The sequence below is a fragment of the Coregonus clupeaformis genome, unplaced genomic scaffold (assembly GCF_020615455.1).
Source record: "Coregonus clupeaformis isolate EN_2021a unplaced genomic scaffold, ASM2061545v1 scaf0035, whole genome shotgun sequence".
In the NCBI taxonomy this organism is placed as follows: domain Eukaryota; kingdom Metazoa; phylum Chordata; class Actinopteri; order Salmoniformes; family Salmonidae; genus Coregonus; species Coregonus clupeaformis.
Genome location: NW_025533490.1, coordinates 426105 through 444246, shown reverse-complemented (window position 1 = coordinate 444246; position 18142 = coordinate 426105). Strand labels below are relative to the sequence as shown.

Sequence of the window (18142 nt, the reverse complement as noted above, 5' to 3'; positions counted from 1 at the left end):
TGTGACCTGATGGTCAGGAGAGCAGAGGAAAATCACATGAGCTAAACCCAGGTGTGAGCTTACAAGATGTGTACAGTGGAAAAATACAGCCCGCCTAAAGCGGGGTGGGATTTTTGTATGACGTGTGTGTATAAAATATCTGAAATTGTGATAACAGAATTCTCTGAATAAAGACGACCTGACTGTTGCAGACTGGAGCTCTGTCCGTTTCTTAATCCAAAAGCCTTACAACCTTTTGGGAGACGCACAAAGACACTGAAATAGTTAGTTAATACATTATCTTAACAGAACCCCTGTGCTAACCTCTCACCATTACAGAATATGTTTCTAAACACTTCTACATTTTTTGGGGGGTATGATATTTGTGTCCAACTCTCACTCATCATTAATTATTATTTATTCAGGATTATCCGTAATCATGGTAGCATCCACATTAATGTAGAAGTGTTTAGAAACATATTATATTCTTATTTACAATCAAAGTGACTCCAAAATGACACAATACATTATTTACCATTCATTTCTATTGGGCACAAAATAATCTGAAACACAACCAAAGCAAACAGCAAATGCATTCAACAAGTATGTAGAGTCACATGCTTGATGTAATTATTGCGTGCTAGGAATATGGGACCAAATACTAAACTTTTGACTACTTTAATACACATAAGTGAATTTGTCCCAATACTTTTGGTCCCCTAAAATGGGGGGACATTGTACAAAAAGTGTAATTTCTATACGCTTCACTCGATATGGATGAAAATACCCTCAAATTAGTCTGCACTTTAACCTTATATTCATATTATTTCAAATCCAAAGTGCAGTAGTACAGAGCCAAAACAACCAAAATGTGTCACTATCCCAATACTTTTGGAGCTCACTGTAACTCACACACACACACACATCCATCCATCTTGTACTGGCTAGCACATAGTCTGGCAACAAAGGGCAGCATTACCACATAGTTTCTCTTTGAATAACTTTATTTATGTGCTGACATTCTTGCCACCTTTGTCATAAATACCCTGTAAATCATGGAATAAAACTAGGATGAGTTTCATTTCAGTACATCGGTAGTTGTACCTGGGCACAGAAATGTTCCATGATAGTACTAGACCAGTGGTTTACAGAATAGGCTATTCATTATGGCCAACCGGAAACATGTTAATTCTAATAAAACATGTCTTGAAGAACTGGACATGCAGTATTTTCTCCACGAAGGTAAAACAAGCCATGTTCACTAAACCAGTACAATAAAAACACATCAAGCTTATTGCAGATGATGGGAAATAAACGGGGAGAGAATGCCCACGATTGCAATCAATACAATTACTTGAAAAAATTCAGAAGACATTTAGGGTTAAAATATGCATGACTTTAGCTCTGTATTCATACCAGTTCTCACATAAATCAAAGTTTATTTGTCGCGTACAGAGATGAGCAGATGTTAAAGCAGGTGCAGCAAAATGCTTGTGTTTCTAGCTCCAACAATGCAGTAAATGTCTAACAGTACAATACACAAATGATTCCAAGAAATAATGTTCACGCTCAATGCCTCCACTTTATAAAGGTTAAATAATTGACCATTTAGTAGATATTCTCTCCGTTGACAAAATACAGTAGCAATTCACTTTTACCATTTGGACTGTCTTTCTACCACTCCGATTGAATCAGTAACATCATTTCTTAGATCAGATTTCACCCAAAAGCTTAATTTTGCAATGTAACAATGTGATTCATATTCTTATTCAATATTTACATTAAATAAACGAAATAACCGCTAAATCACACATTGTGCATCTATAGTGATTTTTTGTCAAGTCGTGCCATAGTTGCCCAATGTATTAGCTAAATTCTTATTCACTGCAAACAGAACACACTGCTAGGATAGCTCTCTTTTCAAAACAGCACTTTGGTTGGTTCTAAAAATAGACTAGATCAGCTGTGGCAATGTGACCAGTGTTAATATGACCCAGTATGTTGGACATCAGTTCTCCACCCAACCACTATCAGGAGGTTTCAATATGCTGATTTTGCCCATCCTGTCTCCCAAGAACAAAAAAGTAGTTGTGAGCTCTCATGCCATTGCCTTACAGCTCTTCTAATTATGGAAAGAGTATTTTAGCTAACAGATTCAAGATGGGATATGATGATACTTTAACCTCCAGTGTCTCAGTGATGTTTTTTAAGTACCAAATATAGTTTGCTGGTGCAAAGTCAGAAATGGGTAAAGTAAAAGACAAACCAATTCAGAGGGAGGTTAGTTGGCAACATTAACAAGAGGTTGAGACCACGGCAGTGAGATTTTGGACTTTGTTACATTTAAAACAGGTGACGCTTGGCGTTCGGCCTTCTGTGTTCTCTCATAGGTTACTGCAGCGGGGAAGCCTTCATTGGGATCATGATTCTGGAGTCCATATGCTGAATGAGAGGAACTGAAACAGAGATACATGATCAGATGAGAGTTCAAAGTATTTCATATTGTGCACACTATGTGAAAGTAGACTTCATAACAACTGATTTTGCTCACCTGTATAATACACAACCTCATCCCAACCCTCATGTTGCCAAGCTGCGTTCCTTGTGGCTTCTCTGGCCTCAAGGTCTTTGTAAGCTGAAATCAACAATGAAACACTGTATTATAAAATGAATGTTAGTCTTCTTTTAGAAAAAGAATAACAGCCTTGTCTATAAGAGAGCCTAAAAGCCTAGTATGAGACGCTACATGAATGTTAGATCTGTGTGAATGAACGAGAGTAGAGGGGAGGAAAGGAGAGAAGAGAGATACAGCTGGTCTGCCTGGCCTCACCCCAGAGGTGGTGCACCATGTAGAGGTTTCCGATCTGGGAGAAGAATCCTCCCACAGCCTCACTGTTGTGCTGGCGGTAGCCAATAGCTCTGGCCCTTGGGAAAACAATGGGCCAATCAAAACATCAGTCACAACACTTCCCCACAACCAATGCTTCATCTTCTTCACATTGACTCAAGGCCACCCCATGCAGATGATTATTTTTTATATCCATTTAACCTTTATTTATACAGGTATTCAATTAAGAACATATTCTTATTTGTCATGATGACCTGTCAAAGAGGCGAGCATTATACAATTATAATGGGCTACTGTCCATGTGGTGTCTCAACCACTGATGATCATTTGAACAACTCATTTGATTATTCATACGGTTTGATTGAACTTGCTTGAAAACTATCATTCCAGTTTGGCAGAACCGGTTGGCTATACAGACAGTAGCTGTGCAGTGCCAGGATTAGTTGGATTGGACGTACTCATGCATCGAGACCGCTAATTGTATAGTGTGGGGTTGGAGACATTTCATTATTGGCTCTGAACCATTCCCATTAGTCATCGTATATACAATCATATAAATTACAATCATGTACAGTTATTGTGATTAGCCAAATCATACTGACTTAATTCACGTTGTCAGCATTTCATGTCGTTTTAACAATGTGGCATGACTTTTTAAAAAACATTTTCGCAAATTAGAATGAGTAATTCTGATCAATTACTGAATCAAATAATCACAAATTAAACTTATTTTGGCAGACAAGTTTGAAGAATTCAGAACAATGAATGTATATTGAATATTTGTCATAAAGAAACAAATGTGTTTTCAACATAAACCTGAGAGAATGGAATCGTCCAGGCTCATATGCTCCTGTTGAAAGTAAACAACTAAATTAAATCTGAAAATAGCAAGGACAGCTGTAGACTCTCCCTTCAAGTTCTGTGCACTCTGGAATCTAACAATAGAGTATCAAAATTCAGTCTCTCAGTGGAATAGCTCTTATTAATGAGAAAATGGGGAAGGAAGTTTCAAGCGAAAAATAAGCTACAGTGGGGAGAACAAGTATTTGATACACTGCCGATTTTGCAGGTTTTCCTACTTACAAAGCATGTAGAGGTCTGTAATTTTTATCATAGGTACACTTCAACTGTGAGAGACGGAATCTAAAACAAACATCCAGAAAATCACATTGTATGATTTTTAAGTAATTCATTTGCATTTTATTGCATGACATAAGTATTTGATCGCCTACCAACCAGTAAGAATTCCAGCTCTCACAGACCTGTTAGTTTTTCTTTAAGAAGCTCTCCTGTTCTCCACTCATTACCTGTATTAACTGCACCTGTTTGAACTCGTTACCTGTATAAAATACACCTGTCCACACACTCAATCAAACAGACTCCAACATCTCCACAATGGCCAAGACCAGAGAGCTGTGTAAGGACATCAGTGATACAATTGTAGACCTGCACAAGGCTGGGATGGGCTACAGGACAATAGGCAAGCAGCTTGGTGAGAAGGCAACAACTGTTGGCGCAATTATTCGAAAATGGAAGAAGTTCAAGATGACGGTCAATCACCCTCGGTCTGGGGCTCCATGCAAGATCTCACCTCATGGGGCATCAATGATCATGAGGAAGGTGAGGGATCAGCACAGAACTACACGGCAGGACCTGGTCAATGACCTGAAGAGACCTGGGACCACAGTCTCAAAGAAAACCATTAGTAACACACTACGCCGTCATGGATTAAAATCCTGCAGCGCACGCAAGGTCCCCCTGCTCAAGCCAGCGCATGTCCAGGCCCGTCTGAAGTTTGCCAATGACCATCTGGATGATCCAGAGGAGGAATGGGATAAGGTCATGTGGTCTGATGAGACAAAAATATAACTTTTTGGTCTAAACTCCACTCGCCGTGTTTGGAGGAAGAATAAGGATGAGTACAACCCCAAGAACACCATCCCAACCGTGAAGCATGGAGGTGGATACATCATTCTTTGGGGATACTTTTCTGCAAAGGGGACAGGACGACTGCACCGTATTGAGGGGAGGATGGATGGGGCCATGTATCGCGAGATCTTGGCCAACAACCTCCTTCCCTCAGTAAGAGCATTGAAGATGGGTCGTGGCTAGGTCTTCCAGCATGACAACGACCCGAAACACACAGCCAGGGCAACTAAGGAGTGGCTCCGTAAGAAGCATCTCAAGGTCCTGGAGTGCCCTTGCCAGTCTCCAGACCTGAACCCAATAGAAAATGTTTGGAAGGAGCTGAAAGTCCGTATTGCCCAGCGACAGCCCCGAAACCTGAAGGATCTGGAGAAGGTCTGTATGGAGGAGTGGGCCAAAATCCCTGCTGCAGTGTGTGCAAACCTGGTCAAGAACTACAGGAAACGTATGATCTCTGTAATTGCAAACAAAGGTTTCTGTACCAAATATTAAGTTCTGCGCTTCAGATGTATCAAATACTTATGTCATGCAATAAAATGCAAATTAATTACTTAAAAATCATACAATGTGATTTTCTGGATTTTTGTTTTAGATTCCGTCTCTCACAGTTGAAGTGTACCTATGATAAAAATTACAGACCTCTACATGCTTTGTAAGTAGGAAAACCTGCAAAATCGGCAGTGTATCAAATACTTGTTCTCCCCACTGTATATGCTGTAATTAAAGATGATGAGTAATTCAAATGTAATCAGGTTGCCTTACCAGTAATTACCCCACTCAATCATGGTGCCAGGCTGAAAAAAGAAAACATGAGAAAAAAGTTTTTGTATTTCACAGGAATATCAAAGTGTGACAATTTCCTACAAGATTCAAAATGACTCATAATGGCCCTTTCACATGGATTGCAATATAGGCCTACATTTACGAGCATAATGTTTGCATAGTACCTACACAAACTCTCCAATGTTTATGTCAACAATTGCCCACCCTTTGCATCATCTGGTGGTGATTAATATCTGTTCAGCAATGTAGCACCCTCCCAAACTAAACACCTAGTAGTGCTATGGTTAATGAGGTTAAGTCACTCAGTACTCACTCTGAGCTGGTAGGACCTGAGCTCGTAGATGTTGGGTCCCTTCCTGGGGATGGGCTCATTCCAAAAGCTGAACTCCAGGAGCAGTTGGTTCCTACGAGACAACAGCATCTTTCCTCTCTCCTCCCGGTACTTCATGAACTCCTGTGTCAACCTCACATCAATAAGCACATCTGATACCTCACTGTCTATCTAGAGAGGGGTTGATTCGCTGTAGATTATAAACTAGGGGTTATAGTAGGGCTGGAGCAAAAGCCAGCACACCCAGTAGCTCTTCAGGAGGAAGGTTGGCCACCAGGTATATGAGTTAAAGTGACAGGCAACCTCAGACAATACTAGCATATGAAGCTATATTCAAGACTACTATATTAAAAGTGAAGGCTTCTAGATGCTGCCGGGGAGGAAATGACAGTATTGGAACAGTTTGTTACCTTGTTCTGCCTGAGTTTGCTCATGACCTCGGTCAGAGCTGGGTACCCTCCTCTATACCGCCACATATGGACTGGAAAAACACACACACAACAGCCATTATTTGCAAAGCAATAATAGGCATATTCAGAGACATACACTACCGGTCAAAAGTTACACCTACTCATTCAAGGATTTTTCTTTATTTTTTTTCTATTTTCTACATTGTAGAATAATAGTGAAGACATCAAAACTATGAAATAACACATATGGAATCATGTAGTAACCAAAAAAGTGTTAAACAAATCAAAATATGTTTTATATTTGAGATTCTTCAAATAGCCACCCTTTGCCTTGATGACAGCTTTGCACACTCTTGGCATTCTCTCAACCAGCTTCATGAGTTAGTCACCTGGAATGCATTTCAATTAACAGGTGTGCCTTCTTAAAGGTTAATTTGTGGAATGTATTTCCTTCTTAATGCATTTGAGCCAATCAGTTGTGTTGTGACAAGGTAGGGGGGTATACAGAAGATAGCCCTATTTGGTAAAAAACCAAGTCCATATTATGTCAAGAACAGCTCAAATAAGCAAAGAGAAATGACAGTGCATCATTACTTTAAGACATGAAGGTCAGTTAATACAGAAAATGTCAAGAACTTGTAAAGTTTCTTCAAGTGCAGTCGCAAAAACCATCAAGCACTATGATGAAACTGGCTCTCATGAGGACCACCACAGGAATGGAAGACCCAGAGTTACCTCTGCTGCAGAGGATAAGTTTATTAGAGTTACCAGCCTCAGAAATTGCAGCCCAAATAAATGCTTCACTGAGTTCAAGTAACAGACACATCTCAACATCAACTGTTCAGAGGAGACTGTGTGAATCAGGCCTTCATGGTCGAATTGCTGCAAAGAAACCACTACTAAAGGACACCAATAATAAGAAGAGACTTGCTTGGGCCAAGAACCACGAGCAATGGACATTAGACCAGTGGAAATGTGTCCCCCGACCTCAACCAAATTGAGATGGTTTGGGATGAGTCGGACGGCAGAGTGAAGGAAAAGCAGCCAATAAGTGCTCAGCATATGTGGGAACTCATTCAAGACTGTTGGAAAAGCATTCCAGGTGAAGCTGGTTGAGAGAATGCCAAGAGTGTGCAATGCTGTCATCAAGGCCAAGGGTGGCTATTTGAAGAATCTGATTTGTTTAACACTTTTTTGGTTACTTTTTCATAGTTTTGATGTCTTCACTATTATTCTACAATGTAGAAAATAGTAAAAAGAAAAAAAAAACCATTGAATGAGTAGGTGTTCTAAAACTTTTGACCGGTAGTGTATCCATAATCCTTCTGATAAGTGTATGGGCATTATTTCAGTAATGCAGTAATGCAAAACCAACAGCCAGGGAACTATTGGCAACATGTGTAGACATGAGATGTGTAGGCTAGGGTTAGGCAACACTAATCACGGTTTTCAATTTCGGTTATTTAGGTTGATTGCTGTAACAACACAGAATAAACAATTAATACAAGTCCCATGATACTAGTAGTGACTGCCCATTACTGCTTATCCCTTAATAACCATTTATTCACATGACTTTACTTGAATAAATTATTTCAGTTGTTGTGTATATTACATTTGATGACTTTATTATTTAATTCCAAGTCAACATCTCCTCTCTATAGAGCTGCTGCCTATGCTTTAACAAAATCACTATTTTGTAGTTCTTCAAAGTAAACAAGGCATACTTTTATGACTGCTGAATATCAACTATTAATCACTTAGGTCATGTATTTTTAGGTAGAGATACCTCGCGAAGCAACAGCTGCCATCTACAGTGAGGGAAAAAAGTATTTGATCCCCTGCTGATTTTGTACGTTTGCCCACTGACAAAGACATGATCAGTCTATCATTTTAATGGTAGGTTTATTTGAACAGTGAGAGACAGAATAACAACAACAAAAATCCAGAAAAACGCATGTAAAAAAAGTTATAAATTGATTTGCATTTTAATGAGGGAAATAAGTATTTGACCCCCTCTCAATCAGAAAGATTTCTGGCTCCCAGGTGTCTTTTATACAGGTAACGAGCTGAGATTAGGAGCACACTCTTAAAGGGAGTGCTCCTAATCTCAGCTTGTTACCTGTATAAAAGACACCTGTCCATAGAAGCAATCAGTCAATCAGATTCCAAACTCTCCACCATGGCCAAGACCAAAGAGCTCTCCAAGGATGTCAGGGACAAGATTGTAGACCTACACAAGGCTGGAATAGGCTACAAGACCATCGCAAAGCAGCTTGGTGAGAAGATGACAACAGTTGGTGCGATTATTCGCAAATGGAAGAAACACAAAAGTACTGTCAATCTCCCTCGGCCTGGGGCTCCATGCAAGAGCTCACCTCGTGGGGTTGCAATGATCATGAGAACGGTGAGGAATCAGCCCAGAACTACACGGGAGGATCTTGTCAATGATGTCAAGGCAGCTGGGACCATAGTCACCAAGAAAACAATTGGTAACACACTACGCCGTGAAGGACTGAAATCCTGCAGCGCCCGCAAGGTCCCCCTGCTCAAGAAAGCACCTATACATGCACGTCTGAAGTTTGCCAATGAACATCTGAATGATTCAGTGGAGAACTGGGTGAAAGTGTTGTGGTCAGATGAGACCAAAATGGAGCTCTTTGGCATCAACTCAACTCGCCGTGTTTGGAGGAGGAGGAATGCTGCCTATGACCCCAAGAACACCATCCCCACTGTCAAACATGGAGGTGGAAACATTATGCTTTGGGGGTGTTTTTCTGCTAAGGGGACAGGACAACTTCACCGCATCAAAGGGACGATGGACGGGGCCATGTACCGTCAAATCTCCTTCCCTCAGCCAGGGCATTGAAAATGGGTCGTGGATGGGTATTCCAGCATGACAATGACCCAAAACACACGGCCAAGGCAACAAAGGAGTGGCTCAAGAAGAAGCACATTAAGGTCCTGGAGTGGCCTAGCCAGTCTCCTGACTTTAATCCCATAGAAAATCTGTGAAGGGAGCTGAAGGTTCGAGTTGCCAAACGTCAGCCTCGAAACCTTAATGACTTGGAGAAGATCTGCAAAGAGGAGTGGAACAAAATCCCTCCTGAGATGTGTGCAAACCTGGGACCAACTACAAGAAACGCCTGACCTCTGTGATTGCCAACAAGGGTTTTGCCACCAAGTACTAAGTCATGTTTTGCAGAGGGGTCAAATACTTATTTCCCTCATTAAAATGCAAATCAATTTATACAATTTTTGACATGCGTTTTTCTGGATTTTGTTGTTGTTATTCTGTCTCTCACTGTTCAAATAAACCTACCATTCAAATTATAGACTGATCATGTCTTTGTCAGTGGGCAAACGTACAAAATCAGCAGGGGATCAAATACTTTTTTCCCTCACTGTATATCCCTTCATGATCGCACATTCTCTCTTCTGTAGCAGGCGTAAAAGAAACACAGACCGGCCAAGTATATGCACAATGGATTATGGTCATTGTAGTTAATTACCACGCTTTATGCGCTAAACTATGTACATTATTGGCCTGTTGGAAACTAAATGGAATTTAAATAATTGAACCAACGTCGGTCAATTAGTTGTTTAAAAAACAAACAATAACCTACATTTCGGTTAATCGCTCAGCACTAATGTTTGTAGGCTTTTGTTATTATTGCCAGGTGGGTGTAACACCAACTTCATTGAATCATCATCTCACTAGGAAAATGTGCGAAACTGGTTCAATGAAGCCCACTTCTCCTGAACTAAGTTTGCCTATCCCTGCAGGTGTGCCAATTCGAAGTGAATGTGCAGTTCAACTAGACTAGAAAGTAGAGGAGTGTGTGCTCTGCTGCCAGCATTCTTACCGGCCTGGTCCTGCTCTCCATACCAGGTGTTCCAGGTACCCACCAGCTCACAGGGATAGTACTTATCATTATGGATAGATGGCAGGGTCTCCTCACTGTCAAGGGAAAGCAATATCAAACACATATTCTACCAGGGAGCCTAGCGGTTAAGAGCGTTTGGCCAGTAACCGAAAGGCCGCTGGTTCGAATCCCCGAGGCGGCAAGCTGGAAAAATATGCCGTTCTGCCCGAGCCCTTGAATCTCTGATTCAGAGGGGTTGGGTTACATGTGGAAGACAGATTTAGGTTGAATGCATTCAGTTGTGCAACTGACTGTGTCTAAACCAGTTGTGCAGATTCTACGATAAGTAAAAGGGTATTATGACTGATCTTCTTAAGTATGAGCATAGATAAATTATTCTACACAGTGTTGCCATACCATTGTGTCACAGGAATAGAACTGAATACATTTTGTCTAAACTCTGCCCTTATGGAAAAACCACATGAATTTCACATGATCTTATGTGAAGGTAATGTGATAACATGTGGCAACATGTGATAACATGAAACGACACATGTGAAAACGTGATCGCATGTGAAATGTTCCAAAAGGACATGTTTTCACGTGCACAACCCACTGGTGACACTAGCTGTGCAGTCATAATATCACCACTACTACTGTTGACCTTATATCACACATACTCAACAACCAAATGAAACAATAATTTGGGACGATACTACCCTCAGTAAGGCTACTACTTGAGGGGCTTTAGGTATAAAGGCCTAGACTGAACAAGGTCCATATTACTTACCAAAGCTGGTTGTAGGCATCCAGGCACTCTGGTTTCACGTTATGGACTGTAACAGAACAATCTCTATTAGACATAGTGCCCTCTGTGTTGGAAGGGGTTAAATTGGTCAAACTTTACATTACAGTCAAGGTCCGTAAGTACAGTGAAACAAGTATTGTAATTACTCATTTCTACACTATACTTACTTCTTACACTATGGTTATTACACTGCACTCAAAACTCTGAAATATAAAAAGAATTGAAGTGAACAAGTTACAGTAAAGCACAACTTACACTGGATTTTGTAGAGGTTGCTTTCCTCATTCTTGGTAAGCAAGTGGGAGTGGGCATCCTTTCTGGGATCAACTTTACGCACAAATAGCGATTTGAACCAGCTATCTTCACGATTCCTATGGTTTGATGCTGACAACCCCCTGGAGAAAAAATACAGATGGTAGTGTGAATACATATGTGAACAGAGACATCTTCTGAAGTGAGTGACTCATCTATTCCTGCAGCAAAGGATTTCACTGCTGAGTAGTGAGCTGAAGTCAGATCTGTCCATGCATGCATCCCACATTTCTCTGCAGGTGAATTATGACAGAAAGGTCTAGCTAAGAATAATAACAGTAACACATGCACTGTATGATGTTGTTGCCTAAGCTACCTACACACAATGTTTGAGAAAATGCACACTGGTTTCCTACATGCAGTACCAGTTCTTGCATTACCCTGGCTGTTTCCGAAGTAAACAACAAGCAGTGACAGTTACAGCTAGCCACAGACTACCACTGCTGCTGCACAAGTATTAAAATAAAAATGATGTATCATTGGCTAATGTTGACATTATAAGGTAAAGAAATGCCGATATAGTAACATAGTAATGTCACGCAAAATACATTTACATTTACATTTTAGTCATTTAGCAGACGCTCTTATCCAGAGTGCATACATTTTTATTTTTTATACTGGAATCGAACCCACAACCCTGGCGTTGCAAATGCCATGCTCTACCAACTGAGCTACATCCCTGCCGGCCATTCCCTCCCCTACCCTGGATGACGCGGGGCCAATTGTGTGCCGCCCCATGGGTCTCCCGGTCGCGGCTGGCTACGAAAGAGCCTGGATTCGAACCAGGATCTCTAGTGGCACAGCTAGGACTGCAGTGCCTTCGACCACTGCGCCACTCAGGAACACCCAGTAAGCTACACTCCATATACAAAAGTATTTGGACACCCCTTCAAATTAGTGGATTCAGCTATTTCAGCCACACCCGTTGCTGACAGGTGTATAAAATCGAGCACACAGCCATGCAATCTCCATAGACAAACATTGGCAGTAGAATGGCCTTACTGAAGAGCTCAGTGACTTTCAACGTGGCACCATCATAGTCAGTTCATCATATGTCTGCCCTGCTAGAGCTGCCCCGGTCAACTGTAAGTGCTGTTGTTGTGAAGTGGAAACGTCTAGGAGCAACAACGCGAAGTGGTAGGCCACACAAGCTCACAGAACAGGACTGCCGAGTGCTGAGGCAAGTAAATATCATCTGTCCAACACTCACTACCAAGTTCCAAACTGACTTTGGAAGCAATGTCAGCACAAGAACTGTTCGTCGGGAGCTTCATGAAATGGGTTTCCATGGCCAAGCAGCCACACACAAGCCTAAGATCACCATGCGCAATGCCAAGCGTGTAAAGCTTGTCACCATTGGACTCTGGAGCAGTGGAAACACGTTCTCTGGAGTGATGAATCACGCTTCACCATCTGGCAGGCCGACGGACTAATCTGGGTTTGGCAGATGCCAGGAGAACGCTACCTGCATAGTGGCAACTGTAAAGATTGGTGGAGGAGGAATAATGGTCTGGGGCTGTTTTTTTTGGTTCGGGCTAGGCCCCTTTGTTCCAGTGAAGGGAAATCTTAACGCTACAGCATACGATAACAATCTAGACGATTCTGTGCTTCCAACTTTGTGACAACAGTTTGGAGAAGGCCCTTTTCCTGTTTCAGCATGACAATGCCTCTGTGCACAAAGTGAGGTCCATACAGAAATGGTTTGTCGAGATCGGTGTGGAAGAACTAGACTGGCCTGCACAGAGCCCTGACCTCAACCCCATCAAACACCTTTGGGATGAATTGGAACACTGACTGCGAGCCAGGCCTAATCGCCCAACATTGGTGCTCAACCTCACTAATGCTCTTGAGGTTGAATGGAAGCAAGTCCCCGCAGCAATGTTCCAACATCTAGTGTAAAGCCTTCCCAGAAGATTAGAGGCTGTTATAGCAGTAAAGGGGGGGACAAACTCCATATTAATGCCCATGATTTTGGAATTAGATGTTCGAGCAGGTGTCCACATACTTTTGGTCATGTAGTGTATATTCACAACCGTAGCACTAGCTTTATAATAATGACCTTGAGCAAGTGTTATAATAATTCCCTATTAGACAGACAAGTACACTAGTAACTGGATACGCCGTGCATTACCTTTAACAGTTTAACCATTTTAGAATAGCTCAAATTAGAAGTTTCACTAATTTGTAGCTTTTCAAATCTACTACAGGCCAATAGTTGACTAGCTAGCTATTTATGCTAGCTTGCTAACAGTCATTTGTTCAGGTTCACTCCTGCACACTTGCAGCATAGACGAGTCAGTGGGAACCCCTATTCTCCAAAATCGTCAATGGAACAAAAGTCAGAACACCAACGCTTTAAATCCTAAACGTGCAAAGTAATAATAGTCACACCTGCTTAAAACGACGATCTGTCCTGTCGACTGTGCCGTATTTTTAGCCTGATTCAGGCCATTGCCAAATCTCTGAAGGACTCGGGTCGCCATTTTCCATTGATAACACTGGAGCGTATTCATTACGCCGATTCGGTTGCAAAACGTTTCTTAAACGGAAGCAAACGGGAAGGGACCTACTTCAATTTGTTCAAAAGAAACTCTTGTTTTGCTCTGTTTGCTTCCGTTTGGTTCTTAAACGATAAATGGTTTCCGTAATGAATACACCCCTGTCCTATGCAAAAACACAGTGGAGGCTGTGAGCGTACAATGTAGCCACCAGGTGGTAGTAAAACACCAACAAATGAATGGTGTGAACAGGGGAGGACCACTTGCCCTCGGTACAAGCTTTATTACAGTTTTTACATGCAAACTTGAAAAGGAGCCTGGTATGTGTGTTCCTCTTCTTTGTAGACTTCACATTTTGTTGTTGTTGCTCTGGAAGACTTTATTCATGCAATCTAACATATTTGATGACTGTTCTAAATTCCCATGCCTCGAAGACAGCCTACATCAGTTGACGGGATGACGTTCTCTACATGTCAAACTCAAGGCAAGTGTACCGGATCCGGAACAACCTCTGACTAAAACCAGAGAGGAAGATATGTAGCCAGATAGCTGCCAAAAGGTTGAATGTATGTATCATTAGGATCATAAGAAAAGCCATGTGCGAAAAATGGCAAACACCATGTTACGATTACAAACTAACATTTTAGGCTTGAACAAATCTTGTGTTGCAATATTGACGTACAATAATACAGTGGGGAAAAAAGTATTTAGTCAGCCACCAATTGTGCAAGTTCTCCCACTTAAAAAGATGAGAGAGGCCTGTAATTTTTCATCATAGGTACACGTCAACAATGACAGACAAAATGAGGAAAAAAAATCCAGAAAATCACATTGTAGGATTGTTAATGAATTTATTTGCAAATTATGGTGGAAAATAAGTATTTGGTCAATAACAAAAGTTTCTCAATACTTTGTTATATACCCTTTGTTGGCAATGACACAGGTCAAACGTTTTCTGTAAGTCTTCACAAGGTTTTCACACACTGTTGCTGGTATTTTGGCCCATTCCTCCATGCAGATCTCCTCTAGAGCAGTGATGTTTTGGGGCTGTCGCTGGGCAACACAGACTTTCAACTCCCTCCAAAGATTTTCTATGGGGTTGAGATCTGGAGACTGGCTAGGCCACTCCAGGACCTTGAAATGCTTCTTACGAAGCCACTCCTTCGATTGCCCGGGCGGTGTGTTTGGGATCATTGTCATGCTGAAAGACCCAGCCACGTTTCATCTTCAATGCCCTTGCTGATGGAAGGAGGTTTTCACTCAAAAATCTCACGATACATGGCCCCATTCATTCTTTCCCTTTACACGGATCAGTCGTCCTGGTCCCTTTGCAGAAAAACAGCCCCAAAGCATGATGTTTCCACCCCCATGCTTCACAGTAGGTATGGTGTTCTTTGGATGCAACTCAGCATTCTTTGTCCTCCAAACACGACGAGTTGAGTTTTTACCAAAAAGTTATATTTTGGTTTCATCTGACCATATGACATTCTCCCAATCCTCTTCTGGATCATCCAAATGCACTCTAGCAAACTTCAGACGGGCCTGGACATGTACTGGCTTAAGCAGGGGGGACACGTCTGGCACTGCAGGATTTGAGTCCCTGGCGGCGTAGTGTGTTACTGATGGTAGGCTTTGTTACTTTGGTCCCAGCTCTCTGCAGGTCATTCACTAGGTCCCCCCCGTGTGGTTCTGGGATTTTTGCTCACCGTTCTTGTGATCATTTTGACCCCACGGGGTGAGATCTTGCGTGGAGCCCCAGATCGAGGGAGATTATCAGTGGTCTTGTATGTCTTCCATTTCCTAATAATTGCTCCCACAGTTGATTTATTCAAACCAAGCTGCTTACCTATTGCAGATTCAGTCTTCCCAGCCTGGTGCAGGTCTACAATTTTGTTTCTGGTGTCCTTTGACAGCTCTTTGGTCTTGGCCATAGTGGAGTTTGGAGTGTGACTGTTTGAGGTTGTGGACAGGTGTCTTTTATACTGATAACAAGTTCAAACAGGTGCCATTAATACAGGTAACGAGTGGAGGACAGAGGAGCCTCTTAAAGAAGAAGTTACAGGTCTGTGAGAGCCAGAAATCTTGCTTGTTTGTAGGTGACCAAATACTTATTTTCCACCATAATTTGCAAATAAATTCATAAAAAATCCTACAATGTGATTTTCTGGATTCTCTTTCTCAATATGTCTGTCATAGTTGACGTGTACCTATGATGAAAATTACAGGCCTCTCTCATCTTTTTAAGTGGGAGAACTTGCACAATTGGTGGCTGACTAAATACTTTTTTCCCCCACTGTACCTTTCAGAGTTTGGCCGTTTAATCTCACCAACAACAAAGAACGTACACCAAACGGCCTTTGAGGAGGGCTACGCGAATATGCCTAACACAGTATAAAAAAACGGAAGTCAGGGAAACCGGAAAGAGGTATCCTGCACGTTTTCAAGTTAAAAGTCTCCATTCTCTATTACTCCTCAGTTGAGTTTACTTCACATTTAGGTAGCTAATGTAATGGATTTGTTTGCTAGGTGTATCTCCAAAGCATTGGCATATCTCTGGGTAACGTGGACATCTCCATGCATGCACCTTATAAAAATATGACTAATTCAATATTGCACCATCCCATTCTCTGGGCTCTGTCTGCAATCATAACCAGTAGTATATACCTGGAATAATGAACCATAGAATAATAATAGATGTTTGGTGAATCTACGAATTATGTATGCCCACTGGAGTCTTTGCCACTCAAAATATTTTTTTATAGAATATTTTGACATTTATTTAATCACTCAAAATCTTGCCAAAGCATATTCTGTAGGAGGGGTTAAAATGAATTAGAAATAATTTGACATGATTTATATGAATTGGCTCTGAAATGAACAAGGGAGAGGTTAAATGTAGGCTAAGTCTGGCATAAGCTAAGCTTATTCCCACTCTTTATAATAACTCTGTTGCAGTGGTTTTAGGTAGTCTCCATAAAGGCTATTCCCTCCATCGCGACACTGCTGCCCAATTGAAGAGCTTGTGATCTCCATGCAGCACCACAGCATCATGCGCCTTCGGAAAAGCACCCCTCAGCCTCAGAAAATGCCCTTCTGGAAGCATGCAGCCATAGAGTCATTATACCCTAATGTAGGCCTATTTGCCTACTAGCCAAATAAAGTGCAGAGCATGCATGATGCGTGCAACTCATCATTCCAACATATTTGAACATTTAATTCATCCTTCATTCAGTTAAGTCAGTCAGTATGTCATCCGTTCTGTCATTTGTCTGAGTTGCAATAGGAACTAAATCAAAGAGAATAGAACAGTCTTATTCATTTGTTTATTGAAATCCATGTGTGTATTCAAAATTATCTAAATTCTCTGAAGTTATTTAGCCTATCACCACAGTAGCCCCATGCCGCTATAAAAATAAATAATGCAATTATATGGCCATTGAATAACACACAACAGCATGGAATATTTAGATAGTGGAATAGGCCTAGCCTAAATCATATTTACTTTCTATTTTGCAGTTATTCTAGACAAGGATCTGTGTCTTTATAGTATAATTCTCACACAAGTAATTTGCTGAAGGCCCAAGCCTATACTACACCATCTAGTGGTATAACGTCGTTATCGAATGCCGTTCTTTGTTTTGGAAATGAAAGTATTCAGACCCTTTACTCAGTACTTTGTTGAAGCACGGTTGGCAGCGATTGCAGCCTTCTTGGCACAAGCTTGGCACACCTGTATTTTGGGAGTTTCTCCCATTCTTCTCTGCAGATCCTCTCAAGGACTGTCAGGTTGGATGGGGAGCGACGCTGCACAGCTATTTTCAGGTCTCTACAGAGATGTTAGATCGGGTTCAAGTCCGGGCTCTAGCTGGGCCACTCAAGGACATTCAGAGAAGCCACTCCTGCGTTGTCTTGGCTGTGTGCTTAGGGTCATTGTCCTTTGCTCCGTTCATATTTCCATCGATCCTGACTAGTCTCCCCGTCCCTGCCGCTGAAAAACATCCCCACAGCATGATGCTGCCACCACCATGCTTCACCGTAGGGATGGTGCCAGGTTTCCTCCAGACGTGACACTTGGCATTCAGGCCAAAGAGTTCAATCTTGGTTTCATCAGACCAGAGAATCTTGTTTCTCATTGTCTTAGAGTCCTTTAGGGGCCTTTTGGCAAACTCCAAGCGGGCTGTCATGTGCCTTTTACTGAGGAGTGGCTTCCGTCTGGCCACTCTAACATAAAGGCCTGATTGGTGGAGTGCTGCAGAGATGGTTGTCCTTCTGGAAGGTTCTCCCATCTCCACAGAAGAATTCTAGAGCTCTGTCAGAGTGACCATCAGGTTCTTGGTCACCTCCCTGACCAAGGCCCTTCTCCCCCGATTGCTCAGTTTGGCCG

General features: G+C 41.7%; 1 protein-coding gene across 1 annotated transcript; it reads right to left on the bottom strand.

Annotated features, from left to right (window-relative positions):
• Positions 1-965: 965 nt before the first annotated feature.
• Positions 966-13946, bottom strand: LOC121566193 (protein NipSnap homolog 2). Its single transcript, XM_041876362.1, has 10 exons — positions 13652-13946; positions 11204-11343; positions 10931-10976; positions 10141-10235; positions 6278-6348; positions 5850-5990; positions 5516-5547; positions 2810-2904; positions 2531-2614; positions 966-2435 (listed from the first exon to the last, which is right to left on the bottom strand). Exons 1-10 carry the CDS (start codon positions 13771-13773, stop codon positions 2371-2373), a joined length of 891 nt encoding a protein of 296 aa, XP_041732296.1. The 5' UTR covers positions 13774-13946; the 3' UTR covers positions 966-2370.
• Between the last annotated feature and the right edge of the window lie 4196 nt (positions 13947-18142).